At 38.3% G+C, this 24,418-nt stretch overlaps 1 protein-coding gene across 1 annotated transcript in view; it reads right to left on the bottom strand.

Moving 5' to 3' along the window:
* The window catches only part of LOC109069502 (protein Daple-like), a 52,778-nt gene that overhangs the window by 2,600 nt on the left and 25,760 nt on the right, over positions 1–24,418 (bottom strand). Inside the window, exons 8-29 of the mRNA XM_042774311.1 lie at positions 24,198–24,385; positions 23,912–23,993; positions 23,634–23,792; positions 23,194–23,340; positions 21,346–21,490; positions 19,854–20,035; positions 19,626–19,763; positions 18,445–19,515; positions 17,529–17,656; positions 16,293–16,434; positions 15,970–16,155; positions 15,686–15,847; positions 14,456–14,733; positions 12,732–12,875; positions 11,573–11,759; positions 11,239–11,384; positions 10,957–11,046; positions 10,530–10,816; positions 6,253–6,447; positions 4,322–4,396; positions 4,170–4,229; positions 444–691 (exon numbers count right to left, since the gene is read on the bottom strand). Coding sequence (XP_042630245.1) covers positions 444–691; positions 4,170–4,229; positions 4,322–4,396; positions 6,253–6,447; positions 10,530–10,816; positions 10,957–11,046; positions 11,239–11,384; positions 11,573–11,759; positions 12,732–12,875; positions 14,456–14,733; positions 15,686–15,847; positions 15,970–16,155; positions 16,293–16,434; positions 17,529–17,656; positions 18,445–19,515; positions 19,626–19,763; positions 19,854–20,035; positions 21,346–21,490; positions 23,194–23,340; positions 23,634–23,792; positions 23,912–23,993; positions 24,198–24,385 — 4,440 coding nt within the window. The remainder of the gene's footprint in view (positions 1–443; positions 692–4,169; positions 4,230–4,321; positions 4,397–6,252; positions 6,448–10,529; positions 10,817–10,956; positions 11,047–11,238; positions 11,385–11,572; positions 11,760–12,731; positions 12,876–14,455; positions 14,734–15,685; positions 15,848–15,969; positions 16,156–16,292; positions 16,435–17,528; positions 17,657–18,444; positions 19,516–19,625; positions 19,764–19,853; positions 20,036–21,345; positions 21,491–23,193; positions 23,341–23,633; positions 23,793–23,911; positions 23,994–24,197; positions 24,386–24,418) is intronic.

Below are 24,418 nucleotides of genomic sequence, written 5' to 3'. Positions count from 1 at the left end.
CTTGGAGATATGTGTATCAAATATGACAAGTGACATCAACCTAGTGACAAGTGTATCCATCATAAACATTTCACAAAGCACTCAAAGACATTATCTTAATAATCCCCAATTAGCAAACAACACTCCATAGATCAGGGTCAAACAGATTAAATATCAGGCATAATTTATTTAGGAGCATTAATGTCTCTACTGATAATGAATTTAATTTACAAAGCTCCCTTTTGCTTTTCTCACCGCATAAACATGCACCCAGAATCTTGATATGTTGAAAAAGATACAGAATATCTGAAGTTTGAAAATATACATCCTACGATGTATGATTCACCACGCAAGAATTTTAAAATTCTTCTAATGATATGTTATTAGTCTTCAAAAGGTCAAACCATCAAACAAACAAGTCTGCTAATTAGTATTAAAACGTTGTTAGAGTTAAAACAACTTACAGTAGGTGGGGACAGGGCATTACTCTCTTGCAAGAACTCCTGCAGGGTGACCATCTCACTGCCAGGAGAGGACGGCCGTCGAGAAGTGGGCCGCTGGGAAGAACGTGAAGCAGATGGGGCATCACAGGGAAGGGTGAAGCTACGAGGAATCAGAGACGACTGACTGAGACGTGAGCCTTCATGACCCAGTCCAAAGACATCATCGCTTGACAGACTGGCAGATCGGCCCTGCAGGCAGTCCAGAGAACCTGGAGGAAGACAGGAAATTAAATCATGAACTGTAAAATTTAAGAGTGTGAGATGTCATAAAAATGGGCACATTAAAAGGTAGCTAATGGAGGATTGTGTGTCAATAGTGCTATTCACACAGTAAGTATAATCATCGTCAGTCATTGCTGCATTTACGTGCACTAGCCAGTGATTTTATTTCAAATCTAAATGAGAAGAGTGTTTTTTCTCTCACAACCCAGAAGATAAACATCAGAATGATATAATGGCCTTCCAAATCATCATCAGATTTGACAAATTGGCCTCTGCTAAGTGCTGTTAGGCTTTTACTTGACACTTTGCATGGTAATGAAATCTAATTTACTGCAGTGTGAAAGATCCTCTCTGTCACATTACTGTCACATATTTTTTTAATCATAATTTAATATTTTATAATAAAACCTTAGATATTTCTAATGGTTGATGATTATAGGCTCCCTGCATGTTAACATGTCACCCTATGATTTTCTGTAAAATATAATAATATAATAATTATATTTATTTTTAAGTACTCTGTTTTGTATATTATAGTGAAACAGTGTTATTACAATAGCAATATTTTTTATTTTATTTTGTTTGTTTTCTTCTGATCCTAGCAATGCCCCTGTAAAGAATATATCTGTTTGCTAAATGAAGCAAGCTAACATGATTCTTTTTTTTTTTTTTTTTTTTTACTTCTGTACACAATATTTAAAAAAATTAAAAAAATACAAATGCTGTGAAAATACAGGTATCGTATCAGTATCGGCAAGTACCAATAATAAAAGTATCGTATCGGATTCATTCTGGAAAAAGTGGTCTCTGTGCAAGATGTTTTTTTCTTTATCATCAAAACAAAAGCACATCATATTTTTTAGCTTTTGTTAGCAAGCACCACAAACCATATTGCCACACCACAGAGAGAAAACCAAATGTCGCTAAGTGAGTAAACTGTCTTAAAGGTCATTATGACAGAATTCTCACTTAGTCAGACTGTTGACTAAATGAAAAAAGGACTGGCCCATAGCTTATTCTGGTTAAAAAAAAAAAAAAACCCTTAAGAGAGAAAGACACAGTCTGACTGACATGTAAAGTTACTAAACACACACACACACACATACACATGAGTGTATATATATGTATATGTATATGTATATATATATATATATATATATATAGTATATATATATACACACTCACCTAAAGGATTATTAGGAACACCTGTTCAATTTCTCATTAATGCAATTATCTAATCAACCAATCACATGGCAGTTGCTTCAATGCATTTAGGGGTGTGGTCCTGGTCAAGACAATCTCCTGAACTCCAAACTGAATGTCAGAATGGGAAAGAAAGGTGATTTTGAGCGTGGCATGGTTGTTGGTGCCAGACGGGCCGGTCTGAGTATTTCACAATCTGCTCAGTTACTGGGATTTTCACCGCACAACCATTTCTAGGGTTTACAAAGAATGGTGTGAAAAGGGAAAAAAACATCCAGTATGCGGCAGTCCTGTGGGCGAAAATGCCTTGTTGATGTTAGTGGTCAGAGGAGAATGGGCCGACTGATTCAAGCTGATAGAAGAGCAACTTTGACTGAAATAACCACTCGTTACAACCAAGGTATGCAGCAAAGCAATTGTGAAGCCACAACACGCACAGCCTTGAGGCGGATGGGCTACAACAGCAGAAGACCCCACCGGGTACCACTCATCTCCACTACAAATAGGAAAAAGAGGCTACAATTTCCACGAGCTCACCAAAATTGGACAGTTGAAGACTGGAAAAATGTTGCCTGGTCTGATGAGTCTCGATTTCTGTTGAGACATTCAGATGGCAGAGTCAGAATTTGGTGTAAACAGAATGAGAACATGGATCCATCATGCCTTGTTACCACTGTGCAGGCCGGTGGTGGTGGTGTAATAGTGTGGGGGATGTTTTCTTGGCACACTTTAGGCCCCTTAGTGCCAATTGGGCATCGTTTAAATGCCACGGCCTACCTGAGCATTGTTTCTGACCATGTCCATCCCTTTATGACCACCATGTACCCATCCTCTGATGGCTACTTCCAGCAGGATAATGCACCATGTCACAAAGCTCGAATCATTTCAAATTGGTTTTCTTGAACATGACAGTGAGTTCACTGTACTAAAATGGCTCCCACAGTCACCAGATCTCAACCCAATAGAGCATCTTTGGGATGTGGTGGAACGGAAGCTTCGTGCCCTGGATGTGCATCCCACAAATCTCCATCAACTGCAAGATGCTATCCTATCAATATGGGCCAACATTTCTAAAGAATGCTTTCAGCCACCTTGTTGAATCAATGCCACGTAGAATTAAGGCAGTTCTGAAGGCGAAAAGGGGGTCAAACACAGTATTATTATGGTGTTCCTAATAATCTTTTAGGTGAGTGTGTGTGTGTGTATATATATATATATATATATATATAGTCTTTATATATATATATATATATTATATATATATATATATATATATATATATATATATATATTTATTTATTTATTTGTTTTTATTTATGTACCATTGTCGTGGCAATTTTCCATTTCAATTAAAGGTATGGGACAAAAGTATTTTGAATATTAATTTTCCTGCAGGAAAAGGTCTACATTCATACAGTCATTCAGGGTTGGCTGTGGATTGCAACAAAGAGGCAACACACCAACTCAACATTTATACCTTCATCAAATCCGGATGCTTTGATCTCATCCAATCATAATGCATATTCAAAATATATGTCCATTTAAGGTGACTAACTATGTCCTCTTTCTAATAATTTAATGCAAATCCTTTTCTAAGCAGCCAGGACGTCTAAGAAACTAAAATAACATTTTTGTCTCACAATTGTCTTGCACACATACACAAATAGATTTCACAAGATCCTTCAGAAATAATCCCAATATGCTGATGCAGTCACGCTGTTCAATATTTTCGTGGAAACCATGATACTTTTTTTTTTTTTTTTTCAGGATTCTTTGATTACTAACAGCATTTATATGACATCATAGGCCTACATATCCTCACTGTCACTTTGGGTCAATTTCATACATTCTTGATGATTAAATGTATTTATTTCTTTATAAATAAAATCTTACCGAGCATAAACGTTTGAACAGCGGTATTGTACCACAATATAGACCATCATAATCACAAAACTATTTAAATGCCTTAAATAATGAATAATTTGACTATTTAAATAATTTATTAGTTGATTCATTAAATAACTGAATTCATGATAAAATAACGGTTGCTTGACAACAGAGCTGCCTCTGCAAATGTTCTAGTAAAGACATTTGTTTCACTCTGAGAAACAATTACTGTCTCAACAGTACTTGAGACAGAGAGAGAGAGAGAGAGAGAGAGAGAGAGTGCAGGGGTGGCAGTTTCCATAGCTGGCTAATGAAGTGGCTGTGCATGCATATGAAATAGACCACACACACACACACACACACACACACACACACCTTTGGAGCTGACGGGAGAATTGCTGCCGGAGGTGAATTCGGTAGAGCTGGGCCGGTGGCCTGTAGAGGGAACCACATATCACATATAAACACATAAAGAAATACAGTGAGGCTGTAGAAGCAACATGTATTGATTTAGTTAATTCTCTTACCTGTGTTTCCATGGACACCGCTCCCAAAGCCAGCATCTGGGGAATGATGGCGCAAGTCTTCCTCTGAGACCAATCCTGCAAATAAGAGAGTGTTGCCCAACAATAAGGCACTGAATATATCAGCATATACACAGTACTCTTAGTTTATCCCTCTTTCAACATTTCATAAAAAACATCTGATTAATTAGTACCACTAATTATTATTATCATTATCTGTATTTCACACAATTCAGTTTCCCTTTTAAAGATGCTCTCCTGGAACAGTGTCATTATGGGTCATGATGGGCCTTCGGCTGCTGCAGTCTTCCTGTGTGCATTTGTACGAACATGACTGCTTGTTTACGCAGTGCGCTGGATATCTGAGAAAGCTTCAAGCACTTGAAAATAAACATTCGTTTAGAATGAACGCTTTGTTATTACGCTGACAGTGACTTGATGAAATGAGCTTCGGGCTTTTTGGCTGGGAGGTGAGAGTCACTGAGAGGGTCAGTGGTGTTTAAAGATGAAGCCTCATATGTACATGGTGGTACATTACACATTATAAGTTTGCTAATGACTAAATAAATGAATACGACAGGGAAAACGACTGCACTTAAATATGGAAAAAGTAGAAAGGTCGACTGAGTATGTAAGGCCATTAAACTGTGACCACCCTACGACTAGAAATCGGTTTAAAAACTTGGCCAGTGTGACGCCGCCTTAAGGTCTGTCTATGGCCTGCTATTGATTACCAAAGGAAAATTATTTCAAATCATCCCTCAAACTGAAAAATGACTGATGTTTATAGTAATACAACTGCCACTCCCAAGGCAGGTGTTCATCTAGCTAGAAAGGTAGTTCCATTTCAAATGGATGATTTACAGAAGACAACTTTATAGCCCTAACAAACTTTTTACTGAAGAACCAAAGAGTTTAAAAACAAAAAATAACAAACTTCAAATTTTTGTACACTACTGTTCAAGTTTGGGGTTAGTAACTTTTTTTTTTTACTTTTAATTAAACTTTTATTCAGAAAGGATGTATTAAATTTATCAAAAGCAAAAGTAAAGGCATTAATAAATGTACAAAGTACTTATATTTCAAATAAATTCTATTTTTTAAATATATATGATAACACTAAATGTTTCTTGCGCAGGAAATCGGCGAATTGATCGAATGATTTCTGAAGGATCATGAAGAGTGAAGTAATGGCTGCTGAAAATTAAAAAACATTTAATTAGAAAAAGTTATTTTAAATTGCAATAATTCACAATCAGAATAATTTTGCTTAGCAAATAAATGTATCAACTGATCAAATAAATGTTTAAGAATATAATTATACATTACAAAAAAAAAACAGCAAACTATTGAATGGTTGTTTATTGTATATAATTGTATACTGTATATTTTAATATTTTGTATAGTTTAAATGTGTTGAATATTTCAAAAATGTTTTATGTTTTGAAATGGAGCTAATTTCAGTTTACAAGCAACAGACATTGTGCTAAGGCAAAACTGGAAATTTACCCATAAATTAAAGTTTTATCAACCTTTTCTCTCCCTCATGTCATTCTACATACATTCAACATACAAATTTTTTTTTTTGAAAAATGTCCATAAAATCAAAGCAAATGGGAGTCCCATGTAATTTTGGACCCCAATGACTTTCATGGTATAGACAAAAACAGAAAGTCATACAGGTTTGGAACAACATGAGGGTGAGAAAATCATGAAAGAATATTCATTTCCAGGTGAACTACTCCTTTGTGTTTAACCCAAAATGTTCCTTTATTAGTGAAAGTCTGCTGCATTTCAATACAAATCGGTAAATCATAAAGTGTCTCCAAGGATGAATACATTTACTAGCGTACATGGTAGAATGAACATGATCTGTCATGTGAGCCTCAAGGCTGCTGACATGTAGCCTACTAAACGGCATAATTAAGTGTTACCCTTTGGCCTGCGTCCCGGCCGCATGCTGGAGGACGACTTGTAGCCTGGTGCACTGTGGGAGTTGTAGCTCAGTGGAGTTGAACAGGTGGCTCCTGGCTCTCGGCCCCGCCACCGGACCAGTTCTTCGTTCTCACTACCGCCCCCTACTGAGCGATAGCCCTCTCTGCCTCTAGACCCTCCACTTTCTTTCAACACTTAAAAAAAAAATCAAGACAAAAGGTCAGTATCTGCGAGTGCATACAAAGCATGTGCAGTGCAAGCGCTGCTGCTGGGCTCCAGTGATGCTGCAGGCAGCTGTGTAGGAGAAGGTGTCGGGGCAAAAGCACAAGCATGTGTTAGTAAAATGAATCATCTCCAAAAAACACTTAAGCAGGACAGTTAGACAGTTAAAGGAACATTCCAGGTTCAATACAGGTCAAGCTCTATCAGCAGCATCTGTGACTCATACTTGGTTTCAGTTATACTCCTACATTGGACATTTATAGGGCACCTGTTTCTTATTAATTGTTATTTCATACAAAAATATGTTAGTTCAGATGTAAAGTTGTCAAAATTGTCTTATTATGATCCATATAAATATCATTTTTTACCGACAATTATATTCAACATCCAAAAATCACTGGACATGTCATGCAAAAGTTGAAAGATTGTACAACAACTTGAATGACAAGGGTGGCGAGTAATTCTATCATATCTTTTAAGGGGTAATTCACACAAAAATTTAAATTTCATCATCGTTTACTCACCCTCATGTTGTTCCAAACCTGTATGAATAACCTTCTAATCTCTGGTCCCCACTGACTTAGTAGTAGTATTAGTATTAGTATTAAATAGTATTATCTCCATACTATGGAAGCCAATTACTACTAGCATCTGTTTTGGTTATCAACATTCTTCAGAATATCTTCTTTTGTGTTCAACAGAAGACAGAAACTCATACAGGTTTGGGACACCATTAGGGTGAGTGAATGTTGTATAGTGAGTAAGTCTTGCGGCTATACTCTCAACATACAGTATAGCCACAAGTGTCCATTTTAACATACATTCTGGTGCAATGTCTTGCCCCACAGTCACAGATATTACTGTAAACATGAATTTTGTTTGCTTTTAAAAATTGAGTAACAAGTTATATACTTTATTATTATTATTATTATTGAACTGACATCATGCCACAGATGCTATTGATAGAGTTCAACCTGTATTGAACCCCAAACATTCCTATAAGCTTGACTGCTGTGGCCAAACTAAAACACCAGCTGGAACTCTCTAGTGCTCCGCGGGATTCTCTTTATTAGAGTCATGCTAGAACGGTCCTTCACAAGATTTTTAAAAGGAGAAAGTAGTTTCTATAACTGCCTGAAAAATCATCAAGAGTAGTTCTACATAATTCTACCTACTGCTTTTAACGACTTTAAATGATGTAAGTAAGAAGGGAAAGGTTGCAAGCCAGACTCACAGATGCATTGTCTGTATTAACATCATGACTCAATGTACCAGAGTACATTTACATTGAGTGTCCTTGCAACTGTAGACGTTTGGTAGAACACATTCTCAATACGTACTGTAGCTCACTTTTTCAAGTGTGTTTTGTTCTTTGTTCCACTTTTAATAACAAAATTAAATGGGAAATGTCACAAAACAGACTTTAATGTGCATTGTCTACTCTATATGAGCACCATGGCTCAATGCATCAAAATGCATGCGCTAAACTACTGATATGAGTAATTCTAGATCATTTTTGAGGCTTTACAGTTGCTAGGACATTTCTCAATAATCCCAAAACTCTTCATACAGTTATCCACACAGTCACATATCCACTAAGCACAAAAACTACCAAAATACTTCTCTCAAATCAACTAGTTCGTCCAAAACTAGCAAATAAAATTCAATACATTTCAATATTTTATTTCTGTAGAAATATTGCAAACTGCTGCCTTATTCAGTTTTGTATTCTGTCAGGTTTTGAACTTGGGTTTTAAAAAGAATTTGTAAGCATGTGCAAAAATTGGTCTGTCTTCACTGTGTGAAGAGTTTTGTGAATGACTTACTGATGTGTCCGGGTGCAACAACGTGTCAGAGAGCATGTGGTAATCGCTAAACTACTCAGAGAAATTCTATAAGATTTTTGAGCTTTTACCACTTTTGATGACAAAATAAGATGGGAAATGTTACAAGCCAGACTCGAACAAGCTTTGTGTGTATGTGCACCACATCTTAATATGCCAACTGCTAGGCTATTCCGAGTAATTCTGCATCATTTTCAGAACGCATAACACAAAAATAGATGGGAAAATACAAAAACAGTCACAGAAATTCAACTTGTGAACATCCGTTTCACATCAAAAATCATTTTACAGGATGTGCAGGCGTTGAGGTTTTCCTTCTGTATGACGCACAATGAATGCAATATCTTCATGTAAATCTAAACAGTTTATTCTTAATAAAGCAGTTGGACAATTAGGATACCTCTTGCTGTCCAAAGAATGGTGATTATGGGACAAACCGACATCCTCATCCCCAACAATGGGTTTTAGAAGTAATGTGCCCTACATAAAAACCAATGGATCTCAGCCAAGTTGCATGCAGACAGGCACAGTGGACGTACAGAGAAAAAGAGCAAACCTTAAGCAATGCAAGTTCACAAGCCACACATCAATCCACACAGAAGTTGTCACCTCCATCTGCCTTCCTCCTTCAATCTCTGTCTGTATGCATGCACTTAATGTGATTACTATTGACTGCAGGTAGCAACTGTGGTCACCTCAGCCCACCTTATTCAACGTGAGCAATAACACACACACATTTCTCATGGCAAGCGCAAAGCTGTCTGCATTTCGCTTTGTTTAATACACATTACTTACTGCAGGGTTGCATTCAGAGTCTCGCAGCCTGGTCCCAGAGCCTCCCAGATCATTTATATGACTTGCAAGGTGTGTGTTGTGCATATGTGTGTGTGTTTCTGTTACATTTTGATTTAGTACTGTTAGCCTGTGGTTGTGAGAGTGACAGGAAAATCTATTGTGTTTCTTTCTTTAGCGTTTAGAGTGGTGAAGGTGCCTAATAAGAGTAGCGTGATGCTTTTTTAAAAAGAAAAAATAATAATGGTACATGGGAAGAGTAATGATGAGGTGAGCAGCTGTGATGATGATGGAAAGGATGAAGTGTTAGAAATGGCCAATATGCGAAAAAGGCTCAGCGGGGGAGCAGGGAACGATGTTGTCAGATGAGGACCAGAAGCGTAGGCGGCTGGTAATGGATCGTCGAGAGGGCGGCGTCCCCTGAACTCGCATTTTCTCCTGGCTCTTGCTCCTGAGAAAGAGGAAACGCTTCGCTGCTGGAGGGGCTGGAGTGTGTGAGGGTTAATGTACAGACAGATACACAGACAGGGAGAGAGTTCAGCGGGTCAGTGGAAGAGAAGAAATGATGGCTCAGAGATTAAAAAATAGCTACATTTATGATTCATGAAGAACGAAGCCCCGAGGTTCCCTCTGAAGATTATTTTGGCCATGCAATGCGGCATGAAACTAGGAAGAAATATTATTACTTGGAAAGCTGAGAAATGATAGACTGAAATTGGAAATTTACAGCGGGATTATCTCATTGAGTGGATGTCAGGAGGAAAAAGGTTGTAATTACAGTAACCCTGAAAAAAAAATAGAGTCACACGGCGCCCCCTGGTGGAAAAGACAGCTGGTGCACACTAAAGCTAGTTTACTGTAACTGAAATGTGTTTGAATGGAAGTGTCGCTTCTTTTTGTGCTGATTTCAGCTTTTAGTGCAGACCTGAAGACATTCGGTTGGTTTGAAAGTGGTTTTCTTAACTCAGGACCAAGACACCAAAGTCACTTTAAAATCGGCATCTTGAGTATGATTCATATGGACATATGGATATTATAGCAATTCGCCTGATGCCACTTATCTATTATGGTACAATCTCCCCAGTATATAATTTCCAAGTCAAAATAATGCAGTTCAGACCTAACGAGACAGTTAACACAGAAAACTGTCATCATTTACTTATCCTCATGTCATTCCAAACCTGTCTGAACTTCTTTCTTCTGTGGAACACGAAAGAAGATATTTTGAAGAATGTTGGTAACCAAACAGTTTTGATACCATTGTATAAGAGGAAAAAAAAGACATAAGGGATTTCTCAAAATATCTTCTCTTGTGTTCCACAGAAGAAATCCATACAAGGAGAGTAAATGACAGAATTTTCATTTTTAAGTAAACTATGCTTTAAATTATGCTTTAGCTCTGTGACAGGATTTCTCACCTCGGCCGTTGAGGGCAGGTGAAAGGGTTGGGGACTGTATATAATTCTCCTCTCCGGAGTGATTGTTCATGGAGTCCACACTGAGACGGGACTGTCTGGGGGGCAGTGTTGGAGTGGGGAGGAGTGGTGTGCTCTCGGGACAGTCGATATATGTGGGGATCTCCGGCAGAGGGATGTCTGGAGCGCTTCGGATTCTCTCGTGTGGCGCGTCAGTCCGTTCTCGTTGACTTTCTTTCTTAGGTTTGATGAATTTCACTATTGCTTTGGCTCCAGCCCAATGCCGGCTCCTGTGTTAAGAGAAAAAAGAAATGTCAAAACATCCTTTTGTATTCAAAGTTCATACGAAAAAGAAGTGAAACTTGACAAATAGGCCTAAAAGTACAGTCTATCCTGTCCTGATCAGTACAGATTCCATAGATGGACTCACTTTTTAGGAGTCGGGTCATAGAACTTATACTGGTCCATGATCTTCTCCTCTAATTTCTCCTTCTGTCGCCGTAAAGAATTCAGCTTATCACTTTAAGAGAAAACAATGAAAAACAAAAGTATGACACATTCATCCCAATGAGCTGTTTTAATCGGCTAATATTTTAATTTGCAATTTCTGTTTTATAGCTTCAACAGCACAAGGTTATATTCTTTCCTAATATCCAGGTTGGCAATCACTGGTTAAATATATGATATGATGTCTCTGTGACACACTGCTCACATGTACTGTTTCTGTTCTTCGTGGTAAAGTTCTTTGCTCTCCATGGTTCTCTCAAGAAGGGTCTGATTTTGTTGGCTGAGCATCTGGATCTGACTGAGAAGATGATGGTTCTCCTCTTCCAAGTTTCCTTTCAAACGGGTTAGCAGCTAAATTGAGAGAAAGAAAGATATCTTAGTGCTAGATGCTAAAAATAATCAGTATCAGGGCCAGGAATCAATACCTAGTTTGGCCTGTCGCCTGTATAATACATCACGGCCATAATAGTCTTGGGTTCTCGGCAGAAGCAGATTGTGTTTCCAGTTTCAGTTATTTCCTTTTACAAGGTTTCTCTCACCTCACAGTGGTTGTCCAGTTTGGTCATTGAGATGTCCAGGCCCTGATGCTGCTCCTTAAGTTGGTCGTACCGCGCCTGCCAGCGGTTCAGTTCCAGCTGGGACTCATTCAGAGAGGTCTTCAGTTCTTTGGTCTGCAGTTGCAGGCTGTCATACTCCTGTCTCAGCTGCATGTGGGTCTGGGTCAGTCTGCAGGCACATAAACACAGGCTTAGACGGTAATATTTGCCCTCAGTTGTGTGTGTTGCTTGTTTTACCTAAATAAAATATCTAAAATACCTAGGGTACACCCGAGCTAAAAGCACACCTTAAGAAAAATTATTTTTTTCACTACTCCCATAGTGTAAGATTGCAAAAAAAAAAAAAAAATATATAGATATATATATATATATATATATATAATATATATATATATATATATATAATATATATATATATATATATATATATATATATATATATATGTGTGTGTGTGTGTGCGCGTGTGTGTTTACTGAACATACATGGAGCAACAGATTTTGTGTGAAATAGTGTAAGATTCTGAAAGGATTGAAGGAGATCTCAATTTAATATAGCTTCACAGAAGCAAACAATAAATATGATTGTTCATCATAACATATTTTAAAACATGATGGTTTCATTATAAATATAGTGATTATCTCAGAAGTGGACACCAACTGAGTCTAACCATGTCATGTCAACAAATGGAAAAATCAGCCAGCTGTTTATTATTATCTTAATTATTGTGCCTATAGGTGAATGTTTGTGCCATCTAGTGGTTTAAAGGAGTAGAAAGCCAAAAGTGCCTTTAGCTCCCTTGTACCCTATAGTTAAAAAATAATTGTTTATATGTATGTTATATTAAGATTTAATCATTTAGCATTAATAAATAAAAAGAAAAAAAACTATCATATTACCAATGAACAATGAACTATTATAATTATAATAATAGAATTAATACGCAATGATGTGGTAACTGAAATATTGTGCATCCATAAAAGCTGTTACTGCTGCTGTAGTAGTGTTGAATGCTGTAGTCTATTCTAGCCAGCAGAGGGCAGTACATACTTAACATGAATACTTTACCTCATGCATGTTTTCAACTGAAAACTGACTACTGAGTGTTTTTTTGTTTTTTTTTTGCTAAAAAGAGTGTCTAACCTGTCCACATTTTCTCTCAAACTGCGGTTCTCCCCCAGGATAAGAGTGTTCTTGTGTATTTCCTCTCCCAGACTCTCCCTGTCCCTGTGTAGAGACGCCTCCAGTGCCTCCATAGCGTCCTTCTGCTTCAGGAGAACCGTGTATCTGTTCAACACAAATGTACATACAGTGATTCTAACTAAACATTTCTCTAAAACACATTCAAGTCATAAGACTGAGGAGGATAAGGAAACACATTCTGATTAATACAAATGTAGTTCCCCACTGATCTTTAAGGAAGCCAAGGAAGAAACTATTTTTAATTTTAAGTTACTGTCAATGTAAATGAGGTTGACCAGCAGTACAGCCAATGAAACACTCAAAATGTCTTTCCAAATAAAGTCTTGTGAAAAAAATAAAAATAAATCATCTAGACGTATAGTCTATCTTATTTAACTTTATTTGATAATATTAATGTGCCACATATTTATTTTTTTATTTAACCAGAAAAGGTGCCTTGGGAATTTTTCTATTTATTTCTCATCACTTCTCCAGATCTATTTCTTCATGGCTGTTTTAATTATTTGTGGAGATGTTACATTATTTATTGAAAGGTTAACATGACTTAAAATCATATTTCAAGTAAATAATTCAAGTCGCTGGGGTTTCAGCTGACAAAAGTTTGGGAACCTATTTCATATGCAAGCACTCCTCCAAAAAAGGCCGTGTTGTAAATGGATGGTGGTATTTTAAATAAATAATAGTAATTAGGAAATTGAGTGTGTGTGACATGTGGAGTGCTGGAGATGGACGCGGAGGCCGCTTGACATTACAGCTGATTGGGGCCCTGACGGCCATCTGCTGAGGCCCCCAGAGACACACTACTGCATTATTCATGAGTAGAAGAGACTGTATAAAACTACATTAAGGCAAACAGAACCATGTTTTTCCTGTCTCTAACAAAAGGCACAACTTTCCACATTGCACCATGGGAAAATGAGTGTGACAGGCACGCGTGAGAGGATTAGTGTGTATTAGAGCAGGTTGTGTTTGTGCTTATTAGTATCTAATGTGTGCAGCTAAAAATAAGGCACATTTTCCATTGTGACCCACCTCTAAAATCCATTCAGATTCCCAGTGGGGTTGTTTCTTTAGCAACACCACTGAAATCCAAACATTCAAAAACTATATTGCAGGACAAGTCAGGCCTTAATGCCTATACATGTTGTCAAATACATTAGCGTATAGTAAAAATTCTAGTCCAGAATAATCTACTTACAACAAAGACTATTTTTCCAAGCACTAAACACTGACTGTACCTTGCTAGTAAAGGGATAGTTCACCCCAAAATAAAAATTCTGTCATTTACTCAGTTCCCATTGACTTACATTTTAATTTTTGTCCATACAATTGCAGTCAATAGCAATCCAAAACTGTTTGGTTACCAAAATTCTTCAAAATACTATGTATTATGCATAATATCATTGACAAATTTTATTTTTGAGGACTTCTTTAAAAACTACTGTAGTGTCAACTACTACAGAAAATGAGAAGGATTCTTATTGGATATGTCATTAATTCCAATTGATGACAACATGCTTTTTAAAAGTAGTAGGTGATATACAATATATTACATGCAGTAGGCTAGTTTTTATTTATTTCATATAGGCTAAAGCCATCATTTTTTGAAGAAAAGCAAGATGAATGCATATTTAGAGGTCTGACTGAGCTGGACAGGAACTGACTTGCTCTCCAGTGTGCGGTGTTCTTGCTCCAGTGCTCTCTGGTTGCTCTTCAGTTCTGCGTGTCGGGTCATGAGCTGCTCGTACTCAGTTGCCTGCCTTTCGTGGACAGCAAGCAGGCGCTCGTGGTCCTGCGTGAATCGGTCCCGGGCCGCACACGCCTCCTCGCGCTGTTTCTGAAGGGTCTCGGCCTCGGACTCCAGAGTTTGCAGCTGGGCCTGTAAAGCTCCGTACTGAGCCATGAGAGATGAGCTCTGGGAGCTTAGTGTCGAATTTTCCACCTGAACACAAAATAAAAGTGAAAACTGGACATTTATTGATTTTGTTTTGTATATTTTAAGTTTTCATAATATCACATTAAATATAAATTAAAAAATATATATGTCTATAATAAAAAGATGAACTCTTCCTCTATTCTCCAGTAAAATAAATTAAATTAAATATTTTGTATTCCTTCTAGTAAAGAATTTAAAAGGGGTTTGGAATGACATGACAGTGAGTAAATAAAAACACAAAATTATTTTTGGGCAAGCAATCCCTTTAGTCTTGAGAAGCAACTGCCTCTCTTGCTGTATGGGTCAGAGGTGAACAGTTGAACACGCTGTTCTCATTCTGGAAACCTCAGTCTTCCTCAGCAGCATCACACCTGCCATTTATTTAGTTCTTAAGGTCACAAAATTGCTTTCTCGTGTCACTAATGACCCTTACACAACCAAAAAAACAGAAGGCAGCTTCCTCACCTGTTCTTTCTGACGGTATTTGCTGGCCCTGCTAAGCAGTGGCAATGTCAATGCTTTCTATGTGTCTGACAATGTCAGATATTTTTGGAAATATTAGCGATTAACTGAATAATCTCAAAATCTAAAGAGGCTTAATGGACCATGTGCAGGACAGTTTCCAAATTTGTAAATGCCAAATTCAGATAATTACATTATGTCGGTATAGACCATTATTTATAATTAATGACTTGTTCAACACCTATTTTGTCCGTTTGTATCTATTTGTCATTTGTTTGTTAGAGGCTATGTTAATTTTCAAATTACAAGAAGGCTATTAGGTTATGGAAAATTCTATTTGGGGAGGGGGGTAAGAAAAACAATATTTACAGAATTTGACATGGTTAGTTTCATTTTGAAAGCATGAGATTAATCGTCATTACTCCGTTTTTTTTTTAAAGAAGTCCTGCAGTGAAACACGTAGACCTGCAATGTTTTTTTTTTTTTTATACTGTACCTGTAGTTTAGCGGTTTCTTTATAAAGAGAGGTGTTATGCTCTTGTAAAGACGCTGCCTGTTTCTGCAGAGCTAGTGTTTGTGCGTTGAGCTGTGCATTCTGGGAATCTAACTGCTTCAGTTGCTCCTTCAGAAGATTTTTCTCTGTCTGCAGGGCAGCATTCTGGAAAGTTCACAGTTGGATAATGTTAGTACACAAATAAACTAGTGGGTATTCAAAGTTTAATTTGTAAAAAAAAAAAAAAAATACATTCCACGAAACTGAAAGTAAATATGCAGTCTTACATTCTTCTCAACATCGATTAGTCGGTCCTTCAGTTTGAGCAGTTCGGCTGTGGCCTCCCTATGCTCCGTCTCCCACTTCTCTTTATTTAAGCCCAATCTATCCTGCCCCAAAGACTGCTGGGAAATCTCAGAGTGAGCCGCCTCTTCCTCTTGCCTTTGCTTGAGGGCCTCCAGGTTCTTTTTCACCTGGTGAGGACAGATCAGAAGAAAACCGGGCCTGATTTAAGATGCAACAAATCAGAGACCTCCTTTGCTTTTCTCCCCAACTCTCTTTGTCTTGACATGTACATGCACAATTGTGGTTTGAGAAAGTGTGAACATACAGAGGAGAGTTCAGTGCGAAGTTGCTGGTTTAAGCTGCTGCTCTCCTCCAAGCGGGACTCCAGGCTCTGGATCTTCTCCTCTCTCAGATCCAGTGTCTTCTTCAGTGCTGACTCAATCTTTGTCTCCAGGATCTTATATTTACTGAAGGATGAGAAAGTGGAATCTCTGTATATTAGATTTCAATCTGCGTGAGCATCAGAATCTGATCAATCAAATAAAAAGGGTCAGATCTTTCTTGGATAATATCGGCAGACAAGTAAGTGAGTATTAAAAGTCTTTTGAGGAAACATGCATACACACACACACACACACACACACCCTCTTGGATGGTTTACTAAGCACAGTGGAATGTGACTGTTCTTCATGCATTAAGTGATCAGCGACAGCTAGCATTTTATGATACTATTAGCTGGTGAGAAATGTTGCAGCTCACATTCAGTCACGTTTGTTTCTTTTGATCTAACTTATAAATACATGTCACTTGTCACACTCACCAAAATAAATGGGTTAGAGGTGGGGGAGAGAGAGTGAGTCTATTTCCTTGTTGAGAAAGATGAATACTTCACTACTAATCCCTCTACAGGGAACATTCCAGTCAAAACGAATCAAACTGGACTATATGTTAAGAGTCAGGCCTGTAATTACTTCATACTGTGGCCTCAATATAAAAAAACTATTATAAACACAACACTACACACTGCAAAGCTCCTGCTTGACCACAATAATGTAAGGAGCTTAGAACACTGCAACACACTATAGTGAAAATAGCATGCACTTTGACTCTGATTATAAGTTGGGGAAACACTACTTTACAAAATTCTTACATTATTGCTTAACTCTCCTCATAAAAGTCATTTACTACATCATTACATTACATAGGAGGAAGAATGTTAGTTAGTTTTGAATTGTGCTTCCTCACGTTTATTTTACAGTGTACGTTCAAAAAGCGATGTGTTACTTTATCTGTCACTTATAATCAGAATGAATGCATGTTACTTATAACACGCTAACCCCAACACTTGCCATGAGAGGAAGAACAGACAGTGGAGACAAGTGGTGATGACGTACAGTATAAGAGACAGAAACAAATACGTCTACATCTTTAGCAGCTCCTCACCTGCTACACCTTTGAGAGGGCAGCGTACACATAAAATAAAACAAGACACTTACAAACTACCAATGAACTCTAAATCTGAGAAAAGATATGACCGATCATTTGCTTAAATCTCACTCACTTGTCTTCAGAGCTGTGTTCGTCCTGAAGGAGTTTCTCTCGGTTCAAGCCGATCTTCTCCAGCTCGTGGCTCAGCTTCTCCAGTTCATTACACTGCTGCTGCACCCTCAACTTCTCATTCACCAGCTCCTGCGCAACAAAATATGACCAGATATTAAAATCAGAATGTCATAATTTGATTTTCCAGTACATCAACAGACTTGGTGTCTTCAATCATTTTGGTTTTACATTTAAATGGAATGACTTTAAAATGTCAAGTGGTGTAACCATCTAGGTTAAAAGTCTGCTGTCACATCGATAATCATGATTAATCGCATCCATTAATCATTATTTTTCTTACATTGTTACATGTCAAATCGATAATAGCGATTAATCACATTCAAAATAAGCTTTCAAATACATAATATTAATCACATTCAAAATAAGTTTGTGTTTACATGATATATGCATGTGTGCTGTGTATATGTATCTGTAATATATAAATACACACATACATGTATATATTTAAGAAATATATGTAATACTGTATATATTTATATATAATAGAAAAATACAAAAATACAATTAAAAATAACAAAAAAATGAATAATATTAATCGCGATTATCAATTTGACAGCAGACCTACTTTTAACCTACAAATACATTTATTTATTTTACGATTAAAAATTTAATGATTATTAATAAAATAATGATTAATTTTTACTTGATGGTTACACCACTTGACATTTTAAAGTCATTCCATTTAAATGTAAACTTTTCTTGAAAATAGAATGTTTTTCAAAACCATATAAAACCAAAATGAATACAAAGAGTACATTTATAAGAACCTAGTACATTTCAAATTTGATTTTCGAAAGATTTATTTTTTCCTTATGGACTATGTTCTATGTAATTGAGTCATATTAAATGTGTCATACCTCTCTTAGTGTGGCCAGAGTCTTCTTATCTATGGTGGCCTGTTTTTGCAGGTCTTTGTTCTCTCTCTCCAGCTCTTTGAGCCTCCCTGAAGCTTCTTTAAGGCGTACTAGCTCTTTATTGAGAGCTGTGCTTTCTTTCTCCATGCTGGCCAGCCTGAGGCAGTTCTCTTCCAGTGCTGTCTCCTTCACCTCCAACTGCTGCTTCAACCTACGTGTCTCCTTCTCCAGCTGCTTCTTCTCCTTCTCCACCTGGCCCAATTCCTGCTCCATTCCTCTCTTCTCTTTCTCCACTGCTTCCGCCCACGTCACTGTCTGCCTCAACCCCTCTAACTCTCGCCGCAGATCTTTCATCTCTGCCTCATTCTGCCTCAGCTCGCCCTCCAGACCTTGAATCTTGGTGGTGCTGTTGTCCAGGGTCTGCTGGAGCCGTTGGTTTTCCTGGCTCAGGCTGCTGCAGTTTATTTCCAGTCTTTCGCTTCTCTTGGCTTGGGAGCGGAGCTCCTCCAGCGTGCGGCACATCTCCTCATGTTCCCTCTCAAGTTCGGCGTGTTCCTGCTGTAATTGAGCTAGGCGAGCGGCAGCTGGCCGTAGGGTCTCCAACGCACGTCGCTGCTCCAGGTTCTCCTCCTCAAGTTGCTGGTGATCCTTCTCCAGAACAGCCAAGCGTAGGCTGGCATTCTGCGCAGTGTCAGCCAGCTTCTTCAGCCGCCGATTGTCTTGTTCTAGAGTAGCGTTCTCACGCTCCAGATCCTCAGCGCGTTCCCTGCCAATCTTCAAGGAGGCGGCTTCCCTCTGTAGCTGTTCTCGGACTCGCTCCAGACGTGCTAACTCCCTTTCCAACTCTTCACAGCGCTCTCCTCTTTCACGGAAAGAGTCAAGCTCTTTAGTCACCTGTCGTTTCTCAGCCTCCAGACGAGCTAGTTTACTGCCTGTTTCAGAGATGGTCTGGTGGAGAACACGGTTTTCTGTCTCCACCTCTCTCACACGAGCCTCACTGTTCACCTGAGCACGTTTCCTGAGGGAGTTCACAGCCTGGGTCAGGTGCTCTTTCTCCTGCTCCAATTCTGAGATCTAACAGGCCATACATAAAAACAAATGACATTTATAAATGAATATTTCATCTAATGTTATGACCATCATGCTACACAATGGGCTAGGTTATCTTTCTTTAAATCTCTCACCTGTCTGTCTTTATCTGCCTGGATTGTCTCTAGAGTTTTTTCCAGTCTTTGTTTCTCCGTCAGCAGCTCTTCTCCAAGGTTCTCCATGTCCTGAGTTGTCTGCTTCTCCTGGTCCAACTGAGACTGCAGACGCTCCAACTAAAACACACAACACAGATAAGATCTCATCAGCATTCAATATTCTGGCTCTTAGTAAATAGTCAAAGGAAATGCAGAAATTAGATGTACCTTCTTGCTGAGGCTCTGATTCTCTCTTTCCAGTTCCAGTGTGTGCAGCTGACCTTCTTCCATGTTTATGGAAGACTCTCTCAACTCCTGAATGGTGCTCTGAAGGCATTGGTTCTCCTTCTCCAGCTTCAACAGTCGGCTGGATGCTGTCTCGTTCAGCTCAAACACAAATGACTTACGGGCTGTAGTGGGACATGACAAAAAAAAAAAAAACAATGTAGCTCTTTATTAGTAAGAGTCCAACATACAGATGAGGGGCATTCAGCCAAAAATTGTGCCTTTTTAATAGAAGCACATCAGCTCTAAGATCTACCAATAATTTATAATAATTAATAATAAAAAAGTAATGCTACAGTATATTAAGTTGGATGTTAAAGGGATACTACACCCCAAAATGAAAATTTTGATATTAATCCCATGTCATTCCAAACCCGTAAAAGCTTAGCTCGTCTTCGGAACACAATTTAAGATATTTTGGATGAAAACCGGGAGGCTTGTGAATGTCCAATAGACTGCCAAGTAAATAACAGTGTCAAGGTCCATAAAAGGTATGAAAGTCGTTGTCAGAATACTCTATCTGCCATCAGACGTGCAATCTGGGTTATATGAAGCAACGGGAACACTTTTTGTAAGTGAAGATAACAAAAATAACGACTTTATTCAACAATTCTGTCTATTCTGTGTCTCTCCATATCACCGTATGCTGTGTATGCTCTTCTGTATCAGCCGCGCCTGTCTATGGGACATTCACAGGCCTCCCGGTTTTCATCCAAAATATCTTAAATTTTGTTCAAACATGGAGGTAAGTGATTACTGACAAAATTTTCATTTTGGGGTGGAGTATCCCTTTAACTCCCTTTTTGTTAACATGTCTGAGATTTTAACCCCCCTGTAAAGGTATTACATCAGCCATTAGCAATCCTACTGTTCTCTTTGGATATTAAAAATTGCTTTTATATTTTTTAATCAACTATAATTTTTATTTATCTCGTTTCTTATATATCTTGTTTATACTGTATTTATACTCATTTGAGATTTGAGCAATCTGAGTGAGTGGCAAACATCAAGCAGGCAGATACTGAGTCAAGCTTTACCATCAAAACAATATGTATACACACCTAACGGCTTACAAACAGCCTGAGGGTAGAGATATTTCAGGAACCAGTTCTTTTTCAAGACAACTAATGAACTCCAAAAAAATCTCCCATTTGTGCTTGCTTTATGTTTTTTGAAACTTCACATTCAAAAGCTCTATTAGTAGAAAATGAGTGTTTGTTCACTTTGCATGAACAAAACGGCAAGATTCTCTGTTGGTAATATATTTGCATTGGGATGGGTCCTTAAAACAAATAAGCGACAAACAGAAAATAGGCCATCAGCACATGACCCAAATTTGACTCTTTATTCTGTGTTTTCTAAAGCATATTACAAACTCAAATTCTAAGTTAAAGAGTAAAGTGACTTCTGTGTGAAAGCGCTGTGATGGACTCACCCTCGTTGACCTCATTGTTCTTGGCCAGTTGCTCCAGTTCCCAGCCAAGGTGAGCTGACTCATTCATGCTTTGCTTCTGAGAGATCTCCAGCAACATGTTCTCCTCCAGCAACTCCTCTAGACGTTTCTTATCACTGTCCCTGTCCTAAACCACATCCAAAACAGGAAAACTTTAGGAACTTTCCTTTTAGGAACTTTAGGGGCTGTGAAAAAATATTGATTCACAGATTCATTGTGATGCTTTCTCAAATGATTCAGCTTCAAAACACAAAAAATGTTATCAGAATTTTAACTATATACATTTTAAAGGGGTCATATGATGTGATTTCAATTGTTCTTTTCTCTTTGGAGTGTTACAAGCTCTTGGTGCATAAAGAAGATCTGTAAAGTTGTAAAGACTAAAGTCTCAAATCCAAAGTGATTTTTTTTTTTTAAAAGTTAAGAGTCAACCACTCCTACATAAAACGGCTCACACACCCACATCTCTACATCACTGTGTGGGAAGATTTGCATAAAGCCGCTCAAATGTACACGCAAAGAAAGGCGGCGTAACTTTTATTCTCACTATTGCCGTCGCTGCCATGTCGTAGAGATGCTGTGTTTCATTGCGAAAGTGAAACTACGTTGTTTGGTCTTCCAAAAGAGGACACGACTAGAAATCAGGGGTTAAGTTGTATTTCAACACTGTTCCAGAACAGTTCAACCCAAATATTCAGATGTGTGCTGCGCATTTTATGGAGGATGAGGACTGTTTCTTGAACCAGTAGCCTACAATACGTCTGTGGCACAAAGGCTGTTTCTATAAAGTGGGGCAGCTCCAACTTTGCAAGGACAGTCTGGCGCTTCTGACTCACAGCCTGTAAGTATGTTTTCATATTTAAAGAATTTGCCACTGACGATTCAAACGCAAGTTTTGATCAGTGTAGAGTAGTGCTTGTTGTTTGTTGTTTCTCCGATCACAAATGCAGACATTGTTTTATGTTTACGCAGCGCAAAACGCAATGCAACATGTAAAAAGACAGTTTAAGTCATTATAATCAGTAATTATGTCCCCACTGGATGCAACAGATGCCTCGTTTGTAATGGGTTTTATTGGTTTTGTCTCATCATGACGACATCACAGTCTGTTAAGGGCTGGAACACTTCCATCACACGCTTGAGGAATTCGGCCAATCACAACGCATTGTAAAAACGACCAATCAGTGCACACCTCGGTTTTTTTAGAACGATGAGCTTTGTAAAAATCGACACGTTTCAGAAAGGCGGGGCATAGAGGAGCAACAATAATGTACATTATATGGAAAATAATGTATTTTTAACCTTTAAACAGCATAATATACAATCTACCCTTCAAAAGTTGGGATCAGTAAGATTTTTAATGTTTTTAAAGAAGTGTCTTTTGCTCATCAAGGCTGCATTTATTAAATCAAAAATACAATAAAACAGTAACATTGTGAAATATTATTACTATTTAAAATAACAATTTTCTGTTTTAATATACTTTAAAATATAATTTATTCCTGTAGTGGCTCTCGGTGTGAATAGGCCTTAAACTATGTCAGCAGTATGACATTACATAATGTATGTTTCCACCCAGAGTTGAAGGAACAATGGCAATCATGTGGACGATTCCAGAGAACCCTCAAGTATCAAAACTTTCACCTACTTTGGAAATGAATCAACTAGGTCTACAGCATGTTTTATTGCCCCTTACAAAACAATAAGATGAACCAATAATTATTTCATAATCACATTGTGAATCGAAACCAATTGTAAGGTACATAAAGATTAAGATTCTCAACACAGATGCATATACACACCACCAAAATAATTTCCCATAACACTTACAATTTCAATATCGTGCAATTTGGAGCGCAGCTGGAGGTTCTCTTTCTCCAGTTCGTGTAGTTTGTCACAGCGCCCCCTGGCCCCAGAAAGCTGCTCCTCCAGCATGGACTTTGTCTCCAGCAGGGTTATATTGTCCTCTCTTAGCTCCTGTGCACAAAAGAGAGGCAAGAGAGAAAAATTAAGGGATGGGCAAAAAGAAAAGATCAAAAGGGATAGAGAGGATGACGACAGCAGACTGAGAGAGTCGGAGAGCTGTCAGTGAGAGCTCAGAGGCATTATATCCTCAGCAGGCAGCTGTACATCAGTCACCTACCAAAGAAACCAATTCCAACCCCTCTGTTTTTTCCAGGTAATGACAAAGATGTCCAGCTCTGTTTTTTATACAATGCTGGCTTTCTTAAAATAAGAAAGAAATGTAACATATGTTGGTGCGTGGTTACCTCTATGCGGGTCTTGTAGAAATGGATATCGTTTAGCTTCTCTTTGCAGCGAGCCAGTTCGGTTTCCAGGCGATCCACTTTTCCAGCACGTTCCCTCAGAGCATCCCCCTCATCACGGTACGCCCGCACCGAACGAGCCTCCGCCAGCAACTGCATGTTCTACTCACACACAAACACAACGGATGAGAGTTCCTGTTCACTTAAGCTAGAGTAAAGCATTGTGTGAGTCGAGCGTGTGAAGTGTGAATTTAAGAAAACAAAGGGTCTTGATGTGATACCTCCTGCTTGAGTTTCTGAATCTCTGCATCCAGGCGCTCAATCTCGTTCTTGGCATCGATCAACTGCTCAGCCTTCTCCTCTCTGAAGATACACATGCACAATACTGATAAACTCCACTAATGGACTACCAATAAATTGCAAAGGTCAATATTTTGGATTTTTTTTAAAGATTACTGATAAGTTTTTCAGTTTGGTTGATGTCAGAAGTGGGATTTTAACAGTACAGAGGCTGTCAGTGGAGGTTGAAACAAGGCAAAACAAAAAGTGTTAACTGTACACACTTACAAATCTTGGCGCGAGCGCCGCAGTTTGGCCTTTGTGTCGGCCAGCTCCACAGTTAAATGCTGTCGATCTTCTTTAGACAGTAGGGTGACAGGGGTTAAGGACGTGTGCTCAGGGCTAGGAAAGCCCAAGAGACTAGGAGGCTGCTGGGACTGAAGATAGTCCCTCTCCTGGGTCAGCTCTATGATCAGCTAAAGACACAAAACAGATCTATCAGCATCTTA

The sequence above is a fragment of the Cyprinus carpio genome, chromosome A17 (genome assembly GCF_018340385.1).
Source record: "Cyprinus carpio isolate SPL01 chromosome A17, ASM1834038v1, whole genome shotgun sequence".
Classification (NCBI taxonomy): Eukaryota; Metazoa; Chordata; class Actinopteri; order Cypriniformes; family Cyprinidae; genus Cyprinus; species Cyprinus carpio.
Note: the sequence above shows the minus strand (reverse complement) of the source record. Positions and strands in the feature narration are given on the sequence as shown.